The 21992-nt window shown below is 38.1% G+C and overlaps 1 protein-coding gene across 1 annotated transcript in view; it reads left to right on the top strand.

Moving 5' to 3' along the window:
* The window catches only part of LOC132829548 (A disintegrin and metalloproteinase with thrombospondin motifs 8-like), a 30244-nt gene extending 16434 nt beyond the window's left edge, over positions 1–13810 (top strand). The window contains exons 4-8 of the mRNA XM_060846789.1: positions 1985–2277; positions 4404–4590; positions 6380–6558; positions 11115–11290; positions 12205–13810. Of these exons, the coding sequence (XP_060702772.1) occupies positions 1985–2277; positions 4404–4590; positions 6380–6558; positions 11115–11290; positions 12205–12940 (1571 nt within the window). The 3' untranslated portion in view covers positions 12941–13810. The remainder of the gene's footprint in view (positions 1–1984; positions 2278–4403; positions 4591–6379; positions 6559–11114; positions 11291–12204) is intronic.
* Positions 13811–21992: the final 8182 nt, after the last annotated feature.

Here is a 21992-nt window from a genome sequence, read left to right as displayed (position 1 = left end):
GGAGCAGGATTCACTAAAGTGTATTTTGGCAATGTTGGAACCTCACTAAACTATCAAGAAAGTCAATTTGTGTACAATTAGGTGATCATTTTACAGAATCTTTAGTTCACAAACTTGATTGTGAATATGTAGATTTATCTGCGATTTTCTGTAAATACAGTTTATCCTTTAAAATCTACTTATTAGAGATAGGATCTCCAAGGTGATAAATACCTAGTGATCAATATTCAATGCCCTGTAACCAGGGGAAAAAAAGCAGATGAGATAATAGCAAGCATGCTATCCCACAATGTAATAAATCTTGTGTTTGCAAGTCCCTCTGAAAACAATTCCTTCCATTTCTAGGTCTTATGAAGTGATAGTGATCAAATACTTAATGCCTATGCCTGAAATAGTTTTCACTCCTATTTTAATGGAAGTATAAAGTCATCCATTCCAAAACTGCTTTAAGGCTCTGCTAAAGAAAAAGATACTACTCCAAAACTAATGTTCTACATTAGACTCGACACTGAAGAATATTGAGAATATGCTAAAAACAAAATTCTGGAAACTTGTACAATAATATTTTTAAACTGACCCTGATAACTTATCTTTGGGAAATTATAGAAGAGCAGTTAGGTTTTTTTCAATTGCATAAACATATTGTACAAGCTGAAGTGTGGAAATCTGAAACAAACACAGGAACGCTGAAGACACTAAACAGGCCTGACAGCATCTGATCACGAATTCTGTCTGCCTTTTGTTATTCAGACAGGGAGCCGAACAATAACTAGCTATAAATTCTGTGTCTTATGAACTTTCTCCACAGCTACCTGATGAAGGAGCAGCGCTATTACTTCCAAATAAACCTGTTGGACTATAACTTGGTGTTGTGTGATTTTTAATAATAGCCAGCATGTTGTTTAAAGAGGCATCATGTGACTAAATAGTAATTAAGTAATGAAGATAAATGTATACATACCTTAAAGGGGTCTTTTGTCAGTTCTAAAGTGATCAGTTTTGCAATTCATATTAGCTGTGTTTGATTGTTAAATGATATCACATCATTAAATGAATTGCATTGGTGAAATAATAAGGAACATTTTGATACACATGGTACCACGGATAGGATCCAAACTGCAAAAACAATACTGTTTCAGTTTTAGTGGATCCCAACTAAAATACTTTCCCTTCTTGAGTGCTAACTGACTTGTATTTTCAACATTTTCTAAGTTATATTTTAGTAGATATTGAACCAATATTTATAATTATGCCTGCTGTACCAAAACTAAATTTTTCTTCATCTACTGCCTTTTCTTGAATGTTACATTGGACTTCTGCAAGGTCTGCAGTAATAGCTCAAAACCAGTGTGCATTAAGTCAAAAGCTTATTGATTCCAACAGAAAATAAATGATGTACAATGTAAAACTGGCAACTAATTTGATATAAACCCATTTCATGTTCTTGGTGTAAACTTGTTCAACCACCTTTAATATATGAAATGAAAATCTGCAGGAGTCATTAGCTGGGCAAATCTGAAACTATAAGTGGGCATATGCAATCAGGAAGAACGATCATTTCAGCTTCCAACCCAACCTAATTGTAAATATTGATATTCATCATTATTGGAACTCCCCCTAATTTTCTTCTCCCCAACATTGGTCTCTTTCCCCATCCATTCTACAGCATGTCCCAGATAGGGATACAAATTTTTGGGCTAAAATTAGTTGATGGCTACTATCAATATGTTGCAAACAATTGGTTAGTCAATTATGCAACTTACTTGCAGGTGAGCAGATGCTGTTTTGATGTTCCTTGTAAACATTGACTTGGAAACAGGTGTAAGATGGATGGATATACTACCAAGTTCAGGTGTAATGTCATGAGTTCCATAAATATCTGATCCATTTACATCCATTGTCAAAACAGAATATACTCATTAAAAATATATCAAATATGCAAAACTTAAACAAAATTCCTGATTCTACCTGGTGCTCTTCTCAGGTGACTGTCTGCTCGATGCTCCTGTGGATTCAATTCCATTGCCAACTGAGCTGCCAGGCCAGGCATACAATTTGGACACTCAGTGCCAGCAGATTTTCGGGGAGAACTGCCAACACTGTCCAAACACGTCCGAGTCCGACGTGTGCTCTCAGCTGTGGTGCAGGCGTGAGAATCAAACTGAGTGTCTCACCAGAAATGGAAGTCTCCCATGGGGAGATGGAACTCCATGTGGCCAGAACAAAATCTGTGTAGATGGCATGTGTATTGGGAAAGACGAGGTAACTAGCATGAAGGTAAGGTGCGTAATTGTGTGGGCTTTCCCCCACGATTGTTTATCACATTGAGTTTAATATCTCCAATATTTTGTTTGCTGTATTGGTGCAAATGGTTTTAAAAGTACATAATTCATAATTATGTAACAAGAAAATATTGTTGAACGGTCACAATTTATTTAGGACACTAGTTAACTTAGTCCCAGCGACACGTTTACAATATCAGAAACAAAAACAGAAATTGCTAGAAAAACTCAGCAGGAGTGGCAACATCTGTGGAGAAAAAGCAGAGTTAATATTTTGGGCCCAGTGACTCTTCTTCAGAGTATGATGGATTAAAACAGCACAGGACTTCCACATGCATCTTTGAGAAGCCTTCAGTTCCCCCTCCAAAAAAACATCAGATCACTGCTAAGGGGGAGGTACCAGCATAGTTGTCATGCCACTGGATTAACAATCTAATTGGAGGGTATTGGTTCAAATCCCACCATGGCAACTGCTGGAACTTGTGTTCAATTAATAAAACTGGAATTAAGTTTCACTCATGGTGCTAAGAAGCAACTGTTATAAACACTCATCTAGTCCACCAAGGGAAGGAACGCTGCTGTCCTTACCTGCTCTGGCTTACCTGTGACTTAAGACATACTGCAATGTGCCTGAGTCTTAACTGCCCTCTGAAATGAGCTAGCCCTTAGGGATGGGCAACAAATGCTGGCCTTGCCAGCGATGCCCACTTCCCATGAATGCATAAAGACAGGAGAAAAAACAGTATTTAAAGGACTTTCTAAATGGTACAAGGAAGGTTTGTGGCATCTAACAGGTAGAAAAGGTGTCCCAATTCGTATCACCCGGCACTTGTTTTTTGGATAAGTAATAGGCATCAGTTGAAGATGAAAATGCCAATATTTTACATAACAAGAAAGACTGAGAAAATATTGTTGAACGGTCACTATTTATTTAGAACACTAGTTAATTTAGTCCCAGTGACACGTTTACAATATCAGAAGCAAAAACAGAAATTGCTAAAGGGACCTTTAGCATATTTAATTTAAGATATCTTCATTGCTTTTCACTTTTATGTAAAGGGAATACTGATTTCTTTAAACTGATTGCAAATACTGTAACTTTAACTGTGCTACTTTAATATTAAAAATACTTATTTGGTGTTAGAGTCTGTATTTGATTACGTGAGATTTTGTCAACGAAACAGATTAAGTGTTAAAAATAGAAATAATGCAGGTGGGCAGAGGAGTGGCAGGCTTTGGCTGAACCAATTAATTCGCATGTGTCAGGGTTCTCCGTTTAAATCCAGTCCTTAGTGATGGGGTGAAAGTCTTTTCTCTTTGTTTCCTGTAAGGATCCTATGCAAAAGCTCTATTGTATTAGTCTATTCCTTCTTCACAAAACAAAGCAGCCAATAATTGAGCCAAAGTTGGTCATATCCTCCCAACACATCTGTCCAGTTACTGAGGACAATTCACGCTGCGAGAATACCTGCTAATTTGAAATTGAGTCCGATCATCAAGCAGAGTGCAGGGAAGTTTAGTTTTCATTGAACACATACTTGGCAAGAAAGTTCTTTACACTAATGCAATCATCAGTGGGAAAGTGTTTTGGCTAAATTCATATCAAGCCTCAAGACAACATCTGGACTGACTGCTTCACCCAATTTCTGCAGCATTTCATACCCAGTGTCCTTTCCTTCACATACATTCAATACAATGGGTGATAGAAGAGTCTATGTAATAAATGATGGTGGGTAATCACTTGAAACAGAACTATTCAAAACAAGACAAAAAAATTGTTGTTTTAGATGATGTCAAGATATCCATTATCCCCTTGCCTACACTTATCTTAGAGTTTACTGACCATTTTTCCAAATGATAATAAGGTACATATGACTCCAGATAAATTATTCATGCTAGCTCAAGGGGGCATCATGACCTAAGTGATTCATTTGACCTTACTTGGGGCTGAATTTCTTATGGTAGAAATTTGGAAAGCTAATTAAAGCTGTAACAGCAGTCAAATGGTACACAGTAAATGAGGAAAGTTCAGTTCTAAAGGTATTTCAATTTCTACCAGTTTTCAAGCATGAGGTGACATTTTCAGACAATTTTTGTTTTGAATTTTTGTCTTTCTTGCAGACTGTTGTCCAAGGAAGCTGGGGATCCTGGAGCCTGTGGGGAGAATGTTCCAGAACTTGTGGTGGAGGTGTGCAGTTTTCATTCCGAGAATGCAATGATCCAGTGCCTCAAAATGGCGGGAAATATTGTGAAGGACAGCGAACACGGTACCGTTCCTGCAATACAGAAGATTGCCCAAATAAATCTGGTAAGTCGCTTATTTTAGTTGTTTAAGAATACTGGTAGAATTGTCAAAATGGAGTGATGATTTTGGAATGTTATTGCAATTACACCAAGAAGATAAAGCTTAGAACCTGCAAATGTAAATGGTTCACAAGCACATAACAAATCAAAATTCATCAGATCCATTTCATCTTGAGATTTGTCTGCTCAGCTGCTTTCAACCATAAAACTTGAAGCTGAATTCCCATTCTGGGTTGGAACAAGATGTCAAGGCCAGTTCTGCCTCTTTTCAGCATGCTTTAGATACTCCAATACAATTCCTGAACCAAATGTGGTTGAATGAATAGGCTCGTCATTCGAACAGAAATGGTGGGCAGGAACCCAGCACTGGAGTGTCAGTGGGAGGCTCTCCAGCACTCGCTCAACAGCCGAACTGATCAAGTTGAGAGCTGTCTATCTGAGGCGTGGAGATAGTAAGGAAAAAAGAGTGTGGCAAACTTACCCAATGTTAGCGTTGAGATATTATGTTTGTAAACTGATCGATGAATTGTGTAGAGGAATGGGATATGTTCATGTGCAACAACATCAGACATTTCAGTTGGGAGTGCAGGTGAAGTGGATAATTTTCTCTCCATTGTTCTCTGGAACCATTAACTTGGGCTCTGACCACTCTTTCTTGGTCACAATGACAAATTATTTTGCACTCATTGAATGTGGATGTTGAATGTAAGGTCAGCATTTATTGCCCATCCATAATTGCCCTGGAATTGAATGGCTTGCTAGGCCACTTCAGAAAGCATTTAAGACTCAACCACTTTGCTGTGGATTTGAAATTACATGAAGGCCAGGCCAAGTGAGGACAGCAGATTTTATTACCTGAAAGACATTGCTGAACTAGATAGATTTTAATGAAAAATGTGGTTGCATGGTCACTGTTCAGCCAGTTTTATTCTAGATTTATGTTGAATGGTGAGATTGAAACCTAATTCCCAAGGACATTAGAACCTGGAATACTGAATATTCATTTTGTGATAATTATAGAATCCCTACAGTGCAAATAGAGGCCATTTGGTCCATTGAGTCTGAATCAATCCTTTGAAGAGCATTCCCAAAACTTCCCCTCCACCTCTTCGCCCTCTGCCCTCTCCCTGTAACTTCACATTTCTCACGACTAATCCACCTAACCTGCACGTCCCTGGACACTATGGGCAATTTACCAGGGCACCTAAGTTGCAAATTGTTGGACTGTGGGAGGAACCCAGATGGAAAGATGAAAACTCATGCAAACATGGGAAGAATGTGCAGACTCATTGCAGATAGTGACCTGAGGCTGGAATCGAATCCAGGTCCGTGGTCTGTGAGGTAGCAGTGCTAACCATTGTGCTACCCCAATACCACCATAACACCATAATGCCATTGCCTCCCACTAAATTGGAGGTACTTCCATTACCCGGGATCTGAAACTTATGTGATGCCATCAATTGTGTTGGCTTCCCTCCATATAAATCAGGAAGGCAGTGACAGGCATGAAATGCTGCTTAGTAATCCTATGACTAAATTGCCTTATATTCTCTTTCAAAAGTTACTTTCAAGGTTTGAAAGGAATATGCCAACTTGAACTCCCAACAAATGTAAGCACAAGTTTGTCTGGTACACTGATTTGACTCTTACAGTTTTCTGGAAAGGGTGAATAGTTTTGACAATTTCAATCTAAGTCCTGTTACAATACAGTAAGTATTTTTAAAACAAAATTAGGGCTCACTCCCAATGTGTTACAAAGAAAATAACTTGAGACTTTGTTTATTTTGCTGTAGGAAAAAGCTTCAGGGAGGAGCAATGTGAAAAGTACAACAGTTGGAATTATCAAGACTTGATTGGCGACACTGTAAACTGGATACCCAAATATTCGGGCGTGTCCCCAAGAGATCGGTGTAAACTGTTTTGTCGTCCCAAAGTGAAGAGTGACTTTGACTTTAAAGTGTTTGAATCCAAAGTAAGTACCTTCTTACAATAGACAGCTATTTACAACTATAACTAAAACACATAAAATTGTGAAGATACTCAAGAGAGCAAACAGCATTTATTTCTCTCAGCTACCATCTGAAATTAATGGTTCCAGCATTTTATGTTTCCATTTTGAATTTCTAGTATCTGCTGCATTTTGCTTTTGTTCCATAATATTTTACAGCTATGTTTTTATTGTAGTTTAAAGTTGAGCATTGCTATATTTTTGAAATATTTCTTGGCATCCTACCGTACTGTCAGATTCCAAATTACTTCATCTCTATTATCTACTGCGTTCTGTATCCTGAACTGACTTGTTGAACATCTCTTTTAACCAAAATAAATTAGTTGGTGACTTTATGAATAAGTCATCTGCATTGAAGGTAGCATAAAATTATTGGATTCCTGTATAAGTACTCCAAAACAGGGACTCATTGATATGGCCCAGAATGTTTACTGTCAGAGGGAGACTGCAAGTGTAGTTGGGGGGAGTTAATGGGTAGAGCACATCAAAGTGGGACCAGTTTAGGAACAAACCATGAATAATGCAATTCCTACAGTGCAGAGAAAGGCTGTTTGGCCCTTAGAGTTAGAACTGTCCCTCAAAAGAGCATTCCATCCAGACCCAGCTCACTACCCTATCCCTATAACCCTGCATTTTGCCATTTTTAATCCACCCAGCCTACACATTCCTGAACACGACAGACAATTTAGCATGGTCAATTCACTTAATCCATTGCACATTTTTGGATTATGGGAGGAAACCAGAATACCCAGTGGAAACCCACGCAGACACGGAGAGAATGTACAGACTTCACGTAGACCGTCGCCTGAGGCTGGAATCGAACCCAGGTCCCTGGTGCTGTGAGGCAGCAGTACTAACCACTGAGCCTCTATACTGCCTTATTGAGTCACCTTGCCACTCCTGCCTACAATGCATTTTAATCTAGCTGAGTTTACAAATTCGCCCTGTGGAGCTGCTGGTGAGTCTGTGAAATATTTAAAGAGACTATTAATCAAGGATTTAACGCACAATTCCAACTTTGGCAGCTAACGCAGCAGGTTTCTCGACCTGTGTGGATCATGCCATGTTAACTCAGATGAGAACACAGCAGGGCAGTCCTTGTTCACTGACTGACTGGGAAGCCTTTGGACTGTGAAATTGAAGAACTCTAGCCATGCAAATGTGAGAAGCTACATCTCACTGCACTTCCTCTGAGAGAGTGCTCTTACTGCTTGATAGATGACTTCCAAATCCTTGGAAGTCAGTTTACCTGTCTTGGAATCAATTCACTTTGAACTGCACCTCCACTTCACTGCTCATCCCTCTGAAGAACAAAAGGAGTGACCACATCAGCAGTATGAGGAACAGCAGCTGCAACACCCATTGACTTCTCCTCAGTTATGTGCTATTTCACAGGACAAAGGGATAAATTTAGGCTTGTGGCTCAAAACAGTCAAGACTGTGAATCAGCTGTCTTGCTGTGGATGAGTATCAGGATGTTTAGGGTAGCTTGACATTGCAGTCTTCTGGAACGAGAACTCTTCAAAGTCAATCCAGGGCCACTCGTTGTCATTGACTGCCAAGTTGGCTCCAAATGGATTGAGCTGAAAATGTGTTGCTGGAAAAACGCAGCAGGTCAGGCAGCATCCGAGGAACAGGAGATTCGACGTTTCGGGCATAAGCCCTTCTTCCTGAAGAAGGGCTCATGCCCCGAAATGTCGAATCTCCTGTTCCTTGGATGCTGCCTGACCTGCTGCGTTTTTCCAGCAACACATTTTCAGCTCTGATCTCCAGCATCTGCAGACCTCACTTTCTCCTCCAAATGGATTGATTCCATTTCTGGCTTCTCCCTGGAATTTTGCTGATTCTTCTGTGAGGAGAGAAAATAGAGACATGAATGTGAGAAACTGAGTATGAGGAAAGGAGGGAATAATAGTATTTCTGGAGGATAATTCTGAGCAAGCAGCTTGAGGTAGCACAAAACTCAGGATAATTGTGAAAGCTGGGCATTCACATGGATTCTCTTCTGCTGAAGAAATGTTATTCATGCCAAGTTTTCATGTATAATTGTGAAAGAAAAAAAACAAGAATGTAGTCTTTAAAATACAGTCTAATAAATATCAGTCACTGCAGCAATTCTACTGATTTTTCCAATCAGTGGAGAATCATTTACAACTGCTACTCCCTTTTTCACTTGGCTCGATTTTGTTTGGGTTTTACAGCATCTTTATCTTTTGTAGTCCATAATAGACTTAAAAAGCACATACCAGCAAAGAGTGACATTCAAGTCTTGGTAGCAATTTGTTGCTGAGAATTGAAAGATCCAGCTATGATTGGCAAAACTAATTCCTGAGCATTTTTCTCTTTCTATACAAAATAAGAAACCACTGAATTCCCTCAATACAAAGGGTATTGAAGCATTTTATGTTCAATCATTTTTAAATGCTGTCCAGATTGTTAAGGATAATACTCATGCTGTCATACTTCTGTGTTCTGTTTATTGCAGTGGATGAATTATAACTATGAATCATGTTTTGGCACCAAAAAGCTTTGATGTGATCAATTTAAGACTTTTAACCATATTGTGACATTTGCATTTAATTATTTTTGGAGACATTAATTTCGTATCATGCAAAAAAACTTGTTCTGTAAGGATTCTTCTACTCTGTAATAAAGTATTGAATAATTACAAAAGAACAATTGCAAAATATGTTGCGTCCTTCACAGTTTTGGAGAAATAACTTCAGCTTTATAACAATGGAAAATCACAAGTTCTGAAAATCTATCAATTTTGTTAAATTGTTTAGTTTCTTACAGCTCACAAAATAGTTAGAAAGGGTCTACTGCTTAAAAATATTGCTTTCCAATATTTTTCTACAAATTATTTTTCTATTTTGTTTGAAGTCTGAGTCGCTGTATATAATGTAGTTTGGTAGAATTGAATAATTTGAATCTGATAAGTGAGACTCTGTACTATGAGGAGCCAGAGGGCATAAATTTATGTTGAACATCAAAATATTAAAATGCAAGGATAATGGAATTATTATTTTTCCATAGAAACCACGGTGGGAGCAGGGCTGACAATAAAAGGGAAGCAGGGAAAATACCTTTTAAAGGAAAAAAGTTAGAAGTGGCATAGGGAAAGGCTGGGGAATGGTACTAACTGGAATGCTGGCAAAAGTTCAAAAGACCAAATGGCCTCCTTCTGGCCTGTAAAATGTTATTATGGAAAAAAAAACATGTTCTATAGGCTTTCAGTACCATCTTGGCTCCAGAAGTTAGCTAGCAATTTTAGCTTGAGGCAGGCAGAACAAAAAAAAATACTGGCTGTAAATGTAATTCCCTCGTTCTTGTCTCCCATTATTAAGGAAATAACTTATGTAAACCATCAACAAAAACAAAAACTGAACAAAGGTCACCAGACCTAAAACATTAACTCTGCTTTTTCTCCACAGATGCTGTCAGACCTGCTGGGTTTTTCCAGCAATTTCTGTTTGTTTCTAATTTCCAGCATCCACAGTTCTTTGGGTGTTTTAATGCAAAGCATACTTTTCAACTAAATTATTATCTTTGAAAGATTTTTGAGTACAAAAGTACATGCTAAGTTAAATTAAGCATTAACCACAGTGCACAGTGAAACCAAAGTTTATAATTTGAAGGGTTACTGGTCTAGAATAATAAAATTTCTAGACTAAAAGTCTGATACAAAACTTCCATCTTTTTTCAGGAAAGAGAATGATAAGTCAGACTGGGATGCACCACTGTTTATTCCTAATAAGATATCCTACTCCAAGCTTTCAAAGGATTTTCAAAAGCCTATCCTAAACAATTATTCATGTTTCATAACATTATGTCAAGTATGACCGGATTTTTTGAAAAAAATTGATTTACCATTGTTCCACATACTGAGATGCAGTGTGAAGTATTGTATTGTGTGCTAAACAGGCACGTCAAACATAAGTAGTTCACAGTGATAGGACAGAATGCAGAATGTAGTGTTACAGTTGGAGTGAAGATGCAGAGAAAGATGAACTCTAATATAAGAAAGGCCCATTCATAAGTCGGATCACAGCGGGGAAGAAGCTGTTCTTAAAGCTGTTGGTATTAGTTTTCAAACATTTGTGTCTTCTACCCAATGGAAGAGAGTAGAACCAGAGTGGGAAGGGTCTTTAGTTGTGTTGGCTGCTTTCCCAGGGCAGAGTAGTGTAGGCAGAGTGAATGGAAGGAAGGCTGGTTTTTGTGATGACCTGGGCTGCATTCACAACTGTATGTAATTTCTTGCGGGCTTGGGCCGAGCAGTTGTCATTCCAGCCTATGATACGTCCAGATAGGATGCTTTCTATGGTACACCTATAAAAGCTGGTAATACAACATAGCAGGATATTACCACCCTTGCATTCCACTTGACGCCTCAACCTTTTACAAAATTATTGCTCCACCATGCTAACTCACTGTATACTCACATTTCCAAATGTTGTACATCAAAGCATATTTCTGATGATGTAACGAAAACTAATTTATATCAATTCTTGGTGTTGCAGGTGATTGATGGAACTTTATGCGGTCCTGATACCACATCAGTTTGTGTCCAAGGTCAATGTGTAAAAGCTGGCTGTGACCATGTCATTGGATCCAGCAAGAAATTTGACAAGTGTGCAGTATGTGGTGGAAATAGCTCAACATGCAGGAAAATAAGTGGCTCTCTGAACAAGTCCAGGTATCTTAATTTCATATTCTTCAAAGTTAAGAGCTCACAAGAAACCCAATGGATGATTTATGCTTTGGTAGTTTGGAAACATTTCTATGATTTGATCCTATAGATGGAGGCAAAATTATTTAGCAAATGTAGGAAACTTAAAATTTAAACAAACTTTAAATTTATAAATAGAATTAGTTAAAATATTAATTGCAGCATGCAATAGTTAAACACTCCAATATTGCATTCTGAATTTGGTATTTTAATCATGAAACTCAAACCTATTGTAAAGAGGGATTGGTCTCTTGCAAGCTAATTGCTTTGAGAATTAAATAAAAACAGCTGAAGGACATTTGCCCTCTTACTAAATGAATACAAGGATGTCAAACAATTAAAAATAACATTAACACAAATTACTAATAACAAACACCGATCTTAAAATTATATAAAATGGCTGGGTCGATAGTTACATCCTTAGTACAATGGATCCTTATCTATAACCTGGTAAGAACCATTACATAAGTATTTTGAGTAAAATGAAACTATTGAAGCTAAAGACATATCACACATTATGGGAATGATGGACTGAATAGTTCTGTGTCTTGGTGATTTTGTTGGCATCCTATTAGATCTGCTAATTGTTAACCTCCTTCAAGGTGGAATTGGGGACTTCAAGAAAATTGAACCCAACCCACTATAAATACGTTACTGAATGAAAGGGAGACTGCCTTCATCTCCAGTTTCTCATTGTGATTTCAACTAATATTCAGAAACAGTTAAAGATCGGTCTGTCATAAATTCGGAGAAAATATTTCATGCTTCTTTGTTTATGCTATTAAAAGCCCTTCATTGTGTCACACATCACAGCAAATCTGATGAAAAGAAATTAATCACTTTAGTTTTTATTTGTCTGTGTTCTTTTCTTGTATTCCTAGGTATGGCTATAATGATATTGTGACAGTCCCTGCTGGAGCAACCAATATAGATATCAAACAACGGAGCCATAAGGGGATTAAACATGATGGTAATTACCTAGCTGTGAAGCTGTTGGATGATAAGTACATTCTGAATGGAGACTATTCTGTGATAACAGTCGAACAAGATATTCCGATTGGTGGGGCTATTCTCAAGTACAGTGGCTCCTCTACCACTCTGGAAAGAATTCAAAGTTTCAATCAGCTCCAGGAGCCACTGATAATTCAGCTGCTGTCTATTGGTATAGATACATTACCTCCCAGGGTCAAGTACAGTTTTTTCATCCCTAAAGATGTTTTATTTAGCAAGCAGATAGCCAAAACTAATAAGTCCCCTAATGCCATAAAACAATCCATCGCTTCTCAGTATACACTTGGAGAATGGTCAGAATGTTCTCGTACCTGTGGATCTGGTTGGCAGAGGAGAAATGTAGAATGCAAGGACCAAGATGGCAACGTGTCCTTGGAATGCAACTGGGCATTGAAGCCAGAAGACATCAGACCCTGTGCTGATATGCCATGCCCACTTTGGCAGCTGGGCTTTTGGTCCTCCTGTTCAAGAACTTGTGGCAAAGGAGAAAGGAAGCGAACTGCTTTATGCGTTGAATACACTGGCAAAACCACAGAAGACGATAAATGTGATCTTTTCAAAAAACCCAAATCTGTGACTGAGGAGTGCTTCTTGCAGGAGTGCTAAATATGGCTACTTTTTAATGTGAAAAGAAATACAATCTGACAGCCCATACTAACCAGACGTGACCTTGCTTAGCTTCAGGGTTGTGTAGCCATAGAAAAATGGAGAAAATGCACTAACTGACCCAAATAGGTCAACAAAGTAGACCTGTTTGCTGTAGTAAGAGAGCAAATACCACTGTATATCATTTTTGTTGTTTTGCCAGATAGTGATCTACCTCAGATGATAGAGAACGTTGCCTTTCAGAAGTTAGGCTAATATACTGTAAGTTTTTCCTATATGCTGCTGTTTCAGTCTTAACGCTCAACAAGTCGACATTGGAAAGATGACAAACCTGCAATCATAGTAACTGTAATTTAAGAATTAAGAGGTACTGCCTTTGGTGTGTCTATAATAGTTTGTTACATATCAGTCCCATACAACAGTGTCTATATTTTATGGAAGATTTAAAACTAATTCAGATGTAGCATTCCAATACTATATATAGAGTACCTGAGGTATCATATACCTTCAATGAAGGAGTGTAGTTATTTTTAAGCTTCCTTTTAAAGCTATTTATTTTTGTACAGTTTATATCTTGTACTTCAGATTGTTTTTTAGATGCTGCTGTGTTACAAACAAGAGTACTTTCTTCTCCCCTTTATCTGTATAGATGCTTTACTTTGATGCACACCTGGTTCTTGGCTCTTATGTGGCAAATAAGGAGACTCTGGTCAAACTGAGAGCATGTGAAAATAAGTTGACTTTGTTTTATAAATACTTTATAAAATTGTGATCATGTAAGAACGTTGCCACTTTAGTGAATAATGCAGAATTTGCTCTGTCAACAGCCCTGTTTAATCTCACACAATAAATCATGAACTATAACTTTTATTCTACCTTCTGGAATTATGTTTTTAAACAAAAAGGTCAATAATTCTTTCCTTTTGCTCATTATCTCGTGTGTTATTCCTTCTATTTTATTTTCTTTGTCTCCCCAAAATTCCATTGATGGACATTATTCACATCATTGGTTTTATCTATGTGATTGTAAATCTCTCATCTCCACAAAACTAAATCAAAATCTTGTTTTGTGAGCAGAGGATTTTAAATGTTAATTAGTCAAAGTAAACATACATATTAATATACATGGTAAAATTCATTAACAAACCATCATAATGCTAGAGTTACCATTCTTAATAGAAAAAAAATGCAGTGGAAATGTAGTATGGTCTGAGTCTTAACCTTTTATTCCAGCTTTCACTGAGGCATTAGTAGATTTGAGAACAATACCAATGAAAACGTTGCTGTTTCTAGCAACAAAAGACCCAGCCCATCACCTTTTATCAACTAATTACAAAAGTGTGTTGTCATTTCTCTGACCCTATATTTAATGGTCTGAGCAAGAAGGAAAAATACATCGAAGGGAATTTCAGTAATAGTGGAAGCTGAATTTTTGTGATTGTATCAAAGCCTGTTCTTAGATTGCTGTGCAGAATGCATATCAATAGAACTTCTAAACACAGTTTGAAATGCAAATTCTTCCCATGACTGATATAAAAAAAGTTTCATGCTTTACACATAATTATGCAGCAAGCATAAGAAAAAGGTTTGAAATAAGTAAAATATATTTGATTTCCAAGCCAACACCTTTTATTGTTTATGCGCGCAATCCATGCTGGCTTGAATTTTACCTCAAGGTTCTATGAATAACCAATATTCCAAGCTGGCCAGGCACAATTGTATAGCAATGTCTACTCTGCAGAGATTTTCATATCTACATGTCTGTTCAAAAATGGAAGTTTTTTTAAATAATGAAGTTTTCATGAGTACAGAATGATGGAGTACAGAAGACATGGATTTAAACTAATGGATCAGTGAATGACTAAGAGAACCAGTTTGCACAAATAATGTAATGTCTACGTCAGATAACAAGTTCCGAGAACTGCAGACTTACAGGAATTATTTTGCATTGAGAAAATAGCACATATCATGAAACACATCACATAATACTGTTGTTTAACTTTAGTTTGAGTAGAAGTTTCACACTCCACTTCTGAAGTGGAAAATTGGATTAGAATCAAACATTGTTGAATTATCTCACCCAAACATTATGTGGCACATCAAACTGCAAGGAATACATAATAAAAGTGGTATTTTAAACATTGGAGTCAATAACTAACATGTTATAGTTAAGAATCTTCCTGTGAGTTACTTGTCCAGTGTAATGTTTGACTTCGAATTAAATTTGACTGAGTAGCTTTTAATTTGTAAACATTAGTGTTCAGCAATAATTTCCAACTTTTCCAAGAGACAAGAGATGTAATATGGATTCCATTTAGTCCCTTCTTTTTGACATTACATTGAGGAGATCATGGTTTAATCAAGTCTGGTCAACCCATGCACAAGCATATTTCAATTCATTGCAGATTTGTGGGAAAAGTCCTTTCACAATGAACATGAGAAAAGTTATGAAAATTTCAAAATTGTACATAACCGTGATAGACAAACAAAGCTCCAAAATTTGGGTTGTTAACAAATTAGGACAGATGGGATAGTTGGAAACAGATCAAAGTCAACAAGACTATCTAAATATCTGAGACTTCATAATTCCCCAGTGTATCCCTGCCAGGTCTGTATGCAATGGGTTATATGTGCAATAAAAGAAATGAGAAATTATAGTATCCATCCCACTGTAGATTCAAAATGAGTAGTGCTCAGGAACAAAAGACTGTTCATGCAGCAATCGTATGTCATAATTGTCTGACAGTTTTGTCAGGTATTTACCGGATGAACATAAATTTGCCTCAAATAATTATCATCTTCAATTCCCACCACAAACCCAATCCCTCTCCTCTGCATTTTCCCAAGATTAAACCACACTGTTTACAATATTGATGAAGTATTTGACATCAAGGTGAGCTTACTGGTTCATAGCCACGTCCTCATTCATATTGCCAATTTTATCTCTGCAACATTAGTTCGCCCAGCCCCTACCTCTGCTCATCTGCTACTGAAGCTCTTGACCGTGCCTTTATTACCTCTAGATCTAACTATTCAAATGAATTTCTATCAAATGCAGAAAGATGTGGCCTATCAAAGAGTAGAGACAGGGTTTGAGGGGAAGATAGTGATTTGAGTAATGAGGGTCCGGGAACAGCAAGAAGGCAGAAAAAAAACCTAGCAATACACCAACAACTAAATATTATAAATATACCACAAAAACAATTAACTGCTCTGTACCTGAATATATGTAGCATTCATAACAAATTAATAGTACACTTTTATTCATTCATGTGATGTGAGTGTTGCCCATTTATTGCCCATCCCTAGTTGCCCTTGAGAAAGTGCTGGTGAGCTTGCCTTATTGAATCATTGCAGTCCACATGCTGCAGACTGATCCACCATGCCCTTAGGGAGGACATTCCCGGATTTTGATCCAGCAACAATGAAGAAACAGCAATTTATTTCCAAGTCAGGATGGTGAGTGGCTTGGAGGGGAACTTGAAGGTGGTGTTCTCATGAATCTGCTGCCCTTGTCCTCCGGGATGAAATTGGTTGTGGATTGAGAAAGTGCTGCCTGATGATCTTGTCCATCTTGCAGACATAGCGCTCTACCTCTAATGGGCATTGAAATAATTAATGTGACACGGTAGTGATTACTGAGTCATGGGCTCTGGGATTGCCTCTCGTGGTCCTGTGTATTCAGGAATATGCCACACTCAAGAAAAGTAAACAACTAGATAAAGATGGAAGGAGCATTTAATCAAAGATAGCATTTCTGCAATTGATAGAGATGAATGTGGCTTAGGAGGTCAGAATGTAGAATTGATTTGGATGGACAATAATAATAGGTGGAAAAAGGTCACTAGTGGAAGTGTCCACTGGCATCCCTAATTTGAAACCATAATGTGGGATGAAATATACAAGAAGAGATATACATGTCTAGGATACAGGAATGACAAGAGTTAATTTACATAATTTTGGAAAAATCAGATTGGCAGTAGCAGCTGAGCTGAGGAAGTCATTCAGTGCTTTTGAGATAGTTTCTTAGAACAGTACATTTTGGAACTGAGAGCAATTATATTCAACTACAGATTGTTTCATGTGACAGAACCTCAGAATTAAAGCACTCCTAGATAGCATCAATCAATATGATTGAATTTTACATCCAGTTTGAAAGGGAGAAGATTGGGTGTAAAACTGGCATTTTAAAATTAAATAAGGTAACTGTGCACATGAAAGCTGAACTGGTTGAAGTGGAAAAGAGTAGGTGATAGATCAATAGTGACATAATGGCAAATATTTAAAGGGATATTTCAAAATAGTCAGTACATATAGAAAAATAAAACCGAGAAGAATAACTCACTTTCTGACTGAAGAAATTAGGGAAAGTATCAAATTAAGGAAATGCATATAACTAATCCAAAGATGTGCAGGTCAGGTGAATTGGCCATGCTAAATTGCCCATAGTGTTAGGTGCATCAGTCAAGGGTAAATATAGGGGAATGGGTCTGGGTGGGTTGCTCTTCGGAAGGTCGGTGTGGGCTTGTTGGGCCGAAGGGTCTGTTTCTGCACTGTAAGGAATCTAATCTAAATATGCAAAGATGACTGGCAGGTCAGATGATTGGCCAGATTATAAAAGAAAGTCAAAGCATGAGTAAAAGAAGACAAAAAACTTGGAGCATGAAAGGAAGCTAGCTCGCAACATAGAAATGAATATCAAAAGTTTCTTTTGGTAGTTAAAATTAAAAAGTGAAGTAAAGTGAGTGTTGGTCTTCCAGAGAGTGAGAATGTGATGTTAATACTTTGTTTGATGTCACTACAGAGAATACAAAATACAATCCAGTAATAACTATACCTCAGGGACTAGGAAAAGAGAGATGAACTTAGGAAACTTACAATCAGAAGGTAAGTGGTACTAAGCAAACTTTTCGAGCTGTGAGTTGACACGTGTCTTGATCTTATAAACTTCATCTTAAATTGTATTGCTTGTGTCGGTGAACTAATGTTACTTTTCCAAAATTCCTTAGATTCAGGAAAGGTTGCATCAGATTGGATGGTGCAAATATAGTCCCTCTAATTAAGAAGGAAGGGAATTAGAAGTAAACTATAGACCACTTTGCTTGACATCTGTCATGGGAAATCAATCATTATCGTAGAGATTATAGCTACACATTCAGACTCTAGAGAGTCAGGAAGAGACAGTATGGTTTCATCAAAAATGGATCATGTTTAGTCCCACAGGGGTCTGTACTAGGGACTCATCATTTTACAATTTGCATGAATGAATTAAATGCGAAGAGTGAAGGTAAGGCAGCTAAAACATAGGCTGACAAGTTGTTGCAAATGGATATGGTATAGTTGAGTGAGTGTACAAAAATCTAACTAATAGAATACAAATGAGAAAATGTAAGCTTATTCATTTTTGCAGGGAGAATAACAAAGAAGAGTATTTCTAAACAGAGAATTACTACACAATTCTAAGGTTTAGAGGGATTAAATGTTCTGGTATATAAGTCACAAATGCTAGAATGCAGGTAAAGCACATAAACAAGAAGGCTAATGGAATGTAATTCTCCACTACAGGAGAAATTGTACATAAAAATAAGGATTTATGCTTCTGTTACACTAGGTGAGACTACATTTTGAATACAGTGTGCAATTTTGATCTCTTTATTTAAGGAAGGATGTAAATGCATTAGAAGCAGTTCAGAGGAGGTTTATGAGATTGATACTTGGAATGAAAATTGTGTCTCATAAGGATATATTTGACAGGATGGACTAGTTTGAACCGAGTTCAGGAGAGAGAGGGGTAACTTGATTGAAGTGTATAAAGACCATGAATGCCATTGACAAGGTTGACACAGAAAGGATGTTTCGTCTCTTTGAGTCAGTTCAGAGCCAAGAGACACTGATTTAAAATTAAACATCCCCCTTTCAGGGTAGTGATGAAAATAATTTTAGTGTGTCAGAGGGTTGTATGACTTTGAAACACGCTGCTTCAAAAGGCAATGGAGGGTGGGCTCATTGAATATTTTGCAGATAGAAGTGAATAATTGCTTGTTATTGAGTTGTTAGCAGGTCTAAATTTGAAGTAGAATTTAAAACAGAGACAGATCAGCCATGATGTTGTTGAATGGAAAAGCAGCCTTGAAGAGAGGAGTGGTCTACTTCAGCTCCTATTCTATAAAGCACATTGATTTTCCACCTGCCATGAATCTAAAATCATCTAAAATTCTGCCAACTTGCACTAGTTCCTTTCACACATCAAATCTGTGTTCTTTGGCCTAAACTGGATCTCAACTAGGCACCACCTTGATTTTATCATTCTCATTCTTGCTCTGAACATTTCATATGTTGACCCTCCACATTTTTATAACCACCACCAACCTTGCAAGTCTCCAAGACATCTATACTCCTCCAATTTTGCCATGTTGCTCTTCCCCAATTTTAATCACTCCACCCATGGCAATCAGGTCCTTGGTTACTGAAGCTCCAAGTTCTGGAGTTCTGACCCCACCTCCCTACCTTTCTTTCTTTCTCAAATTGCTCATAAAAACACTCCCTTTTTTGACTGATACTTGGTTATCTCCTTTTCTGGCTTGGTGTCTAACTTGGTTTGATGGCACTCCTACAAAGTGCCTTGGGACAGTTAAGTATATTAAAGGCACTATGGAATTGGTTTACTGGGTGCATTATACAAATCTAATACAAGGACCATTTGGAGACTTTAATTCAGGCTAGTTTGACTTAAAAAAATTGCTGTTGAATCTTTAATTGACTACCGTGCCCAGACAGTGCTGGAGTTATTTTACATCAGCAGCAGTATTCAGGGGGGATTAGACCACACTGCTTAGACCACACTGGTTTAGAAGATATCATTGAACAGTGCTGAAATATGCTCATAACATGGACACAGTTCTGGTGGTACTGAACCCGACAGTAAATAGCCTACAAAGCCTCACTCTTGACATTCATATATAAATAGTGCCCATTAGGTGAGTTAACAAAAAATGACTAGCAGCTGGGAATCAAACCTCAGAGTGAGCCAACTCATTCTGGGGAAGAAGGAAAATTTAGAGGGAACTATTCATACCCAAATATATTAAGAAGATAACAGTTCTATGAAACAATGTCTGAGTGGCATTCAATCATACCCAGGTATCTATAGTGAGGGGCATATTCTGGTTCATCTCAACTTATCATTCCAAATGTACCATATAATTATCCTTAACTTTAATTGTCTGCAATTGACCATTGTTCACCTGTGGACAAGCTTTGTCAGCTCATAGCTGCCTTTTACTGTTCCTGACATTTGCCCAAGACATTGCAGACAAGGGAAATTTAGAGGCCCCTTTTGCTGGCAAGGACCTTGAGGTGTAATGTACGTACAGGACATTCTCTTCCCCTTGGACTAGCAGAGAAACTCCAATACCGACCGTTTCAGCTCAGTCTGAGGTAGTCACAGTCAAGCCTCAGCCATTTAGAGGAATACATAGCACTGTGAGAAGCAGGGTATTGATCTTCTCCATTCCACCACCGTCTTCTCTCTGATACTCACATTAATCCTCTTTATGCTAAGGCTCATGCTCCACTATGTTCACTGTTATCTGCATCAACTTCCCTCACTCACTGACACCAACTCCAATCCTTGACAGCACTAATGCGGCATGCCCACTGTGCTCTCAGTTTACGTAGTCAGGGACACCTCCCCACTTGCCCCTCCTTCTCTCTCATTCCAGAAGGAAAACAACCACCAGTATAGAGGAAAGGATCAAAGTGAATGGTCAACTACTCAACTTATGTGGAGAATATCCAGGCTCTGACCAGTCAAGTGGCCGACTGACCACATGCAAGCCCTTGGACTGGTCTCAGAGGCCATTCTTGACTTACTATGCTGGGACTCCCTAAGTAGAGGCCACCTTCCCAGTTTGACAAAGGATAATCTGTTTAAGTTTCCTGGCTTTGTGTCTGCAATAAATGATAAGACAATGCAGTAGTACAACTAGTCAGTGCCTCTGGCTGAGGTGGGGAAAGAAAGTGCAAAAAAGGAAGGGAAGGCAATGCAGAGTAGGGATGATGCAAACCTACTGGAGCTAACCAAGCCAGAAGTGTGGGCTCACTATCCACACCCTTAACTTGTGCCAGTGAAAGATGAGATGCGAAGAATGGAGCATATGATGTGGAGATGCCAGTATTGAATGGCAGTGGAAAAAAATCAGAAGTCACATGACACCAGATTATAGTCAAACAGGTTATAGTCTCAAGCTTTTGACTTCACTAATCAAAGGATTACTCGTCAAAAGCTTCACTAATCAAAGGTCCAAAAGCTATGATTTTAAATAAACCTGGTGTTCTTAGACTTCTGAAGAATGGGGCAGAGATCCTGGAATTAAGTCATTTTAAATGAAATAAGGTAGACTCAAATTGTGTGATCACTAAGAGATCAAGCAAACAGCCCAGAGTTGAAGTCTGGTCCAGTCCATGAGTTGGGTGCATACCTCTGAGCACACAGTGTCCTTGGAGCAGTATGATAATGCTAGTTCCTGGTACAGACCAACGAACAACTTTGAAGAGCAAAATTAATCTACAAGTGGATTGTAGAAAGCCATGAAGGTTTTTAAGAGGCTGGCGTATGTCATTTGCCAGGGTCTTTGGACTTGGGATGAGTGTGGTTGGTGCCCATGGAGTGTACCCTGAGAGTTGTTGCCCCCGTGCCCAACATGGAAGTCATTTGGAGTAAGGGTTCATCTGAAGTTACCAGGTGCCCACTCTAACTTTCATGTCAAGAATACTTGAGACCTAGTTCGTTCGGCACACTTGCTGAGAAATATAATTGATTATTAATGAGGCAAATTGTGGCATTAATAAGACAATTAACAAACTATAATTCCCCCTTAATTGGCAACCCAGCTCTACCTCACAAGAAACTCATCTTGCTGCTCGGTGGATACAAAAAGACTGCAGCAAGTTACTCACAACGTTGAGATAAATCTTGCCAGAATTCTCATTTGACACTGGCTCATATCTCACCACAACCCATGTTGTTCAGACTCCTGTAAGATTTTGTCAT

The sequence above is a fragment of the Hemiscyllium ocellatum genome, chromosome 29, assembly GCF_020745735.1.
Source record: "Hemiscyllium ocellatum isolate sHemOce1 chromosome 29, sHemOce1.pat.X.cur, whole genome shotgun sequence".
Classification (NCBI taxonomy): Eukaryota; Metazoa; Chordata; class Chondrichthyes; order Orectolobiformes; family Hemiscylliidae; genus Hemiscyllium; species Hemiscyllium ocellatum.
The sequence above is the reverse complement of the archived record's forward strand: the minus strand, read 5'-3'. Positions and strand labels throughout refer to the sequence as shown.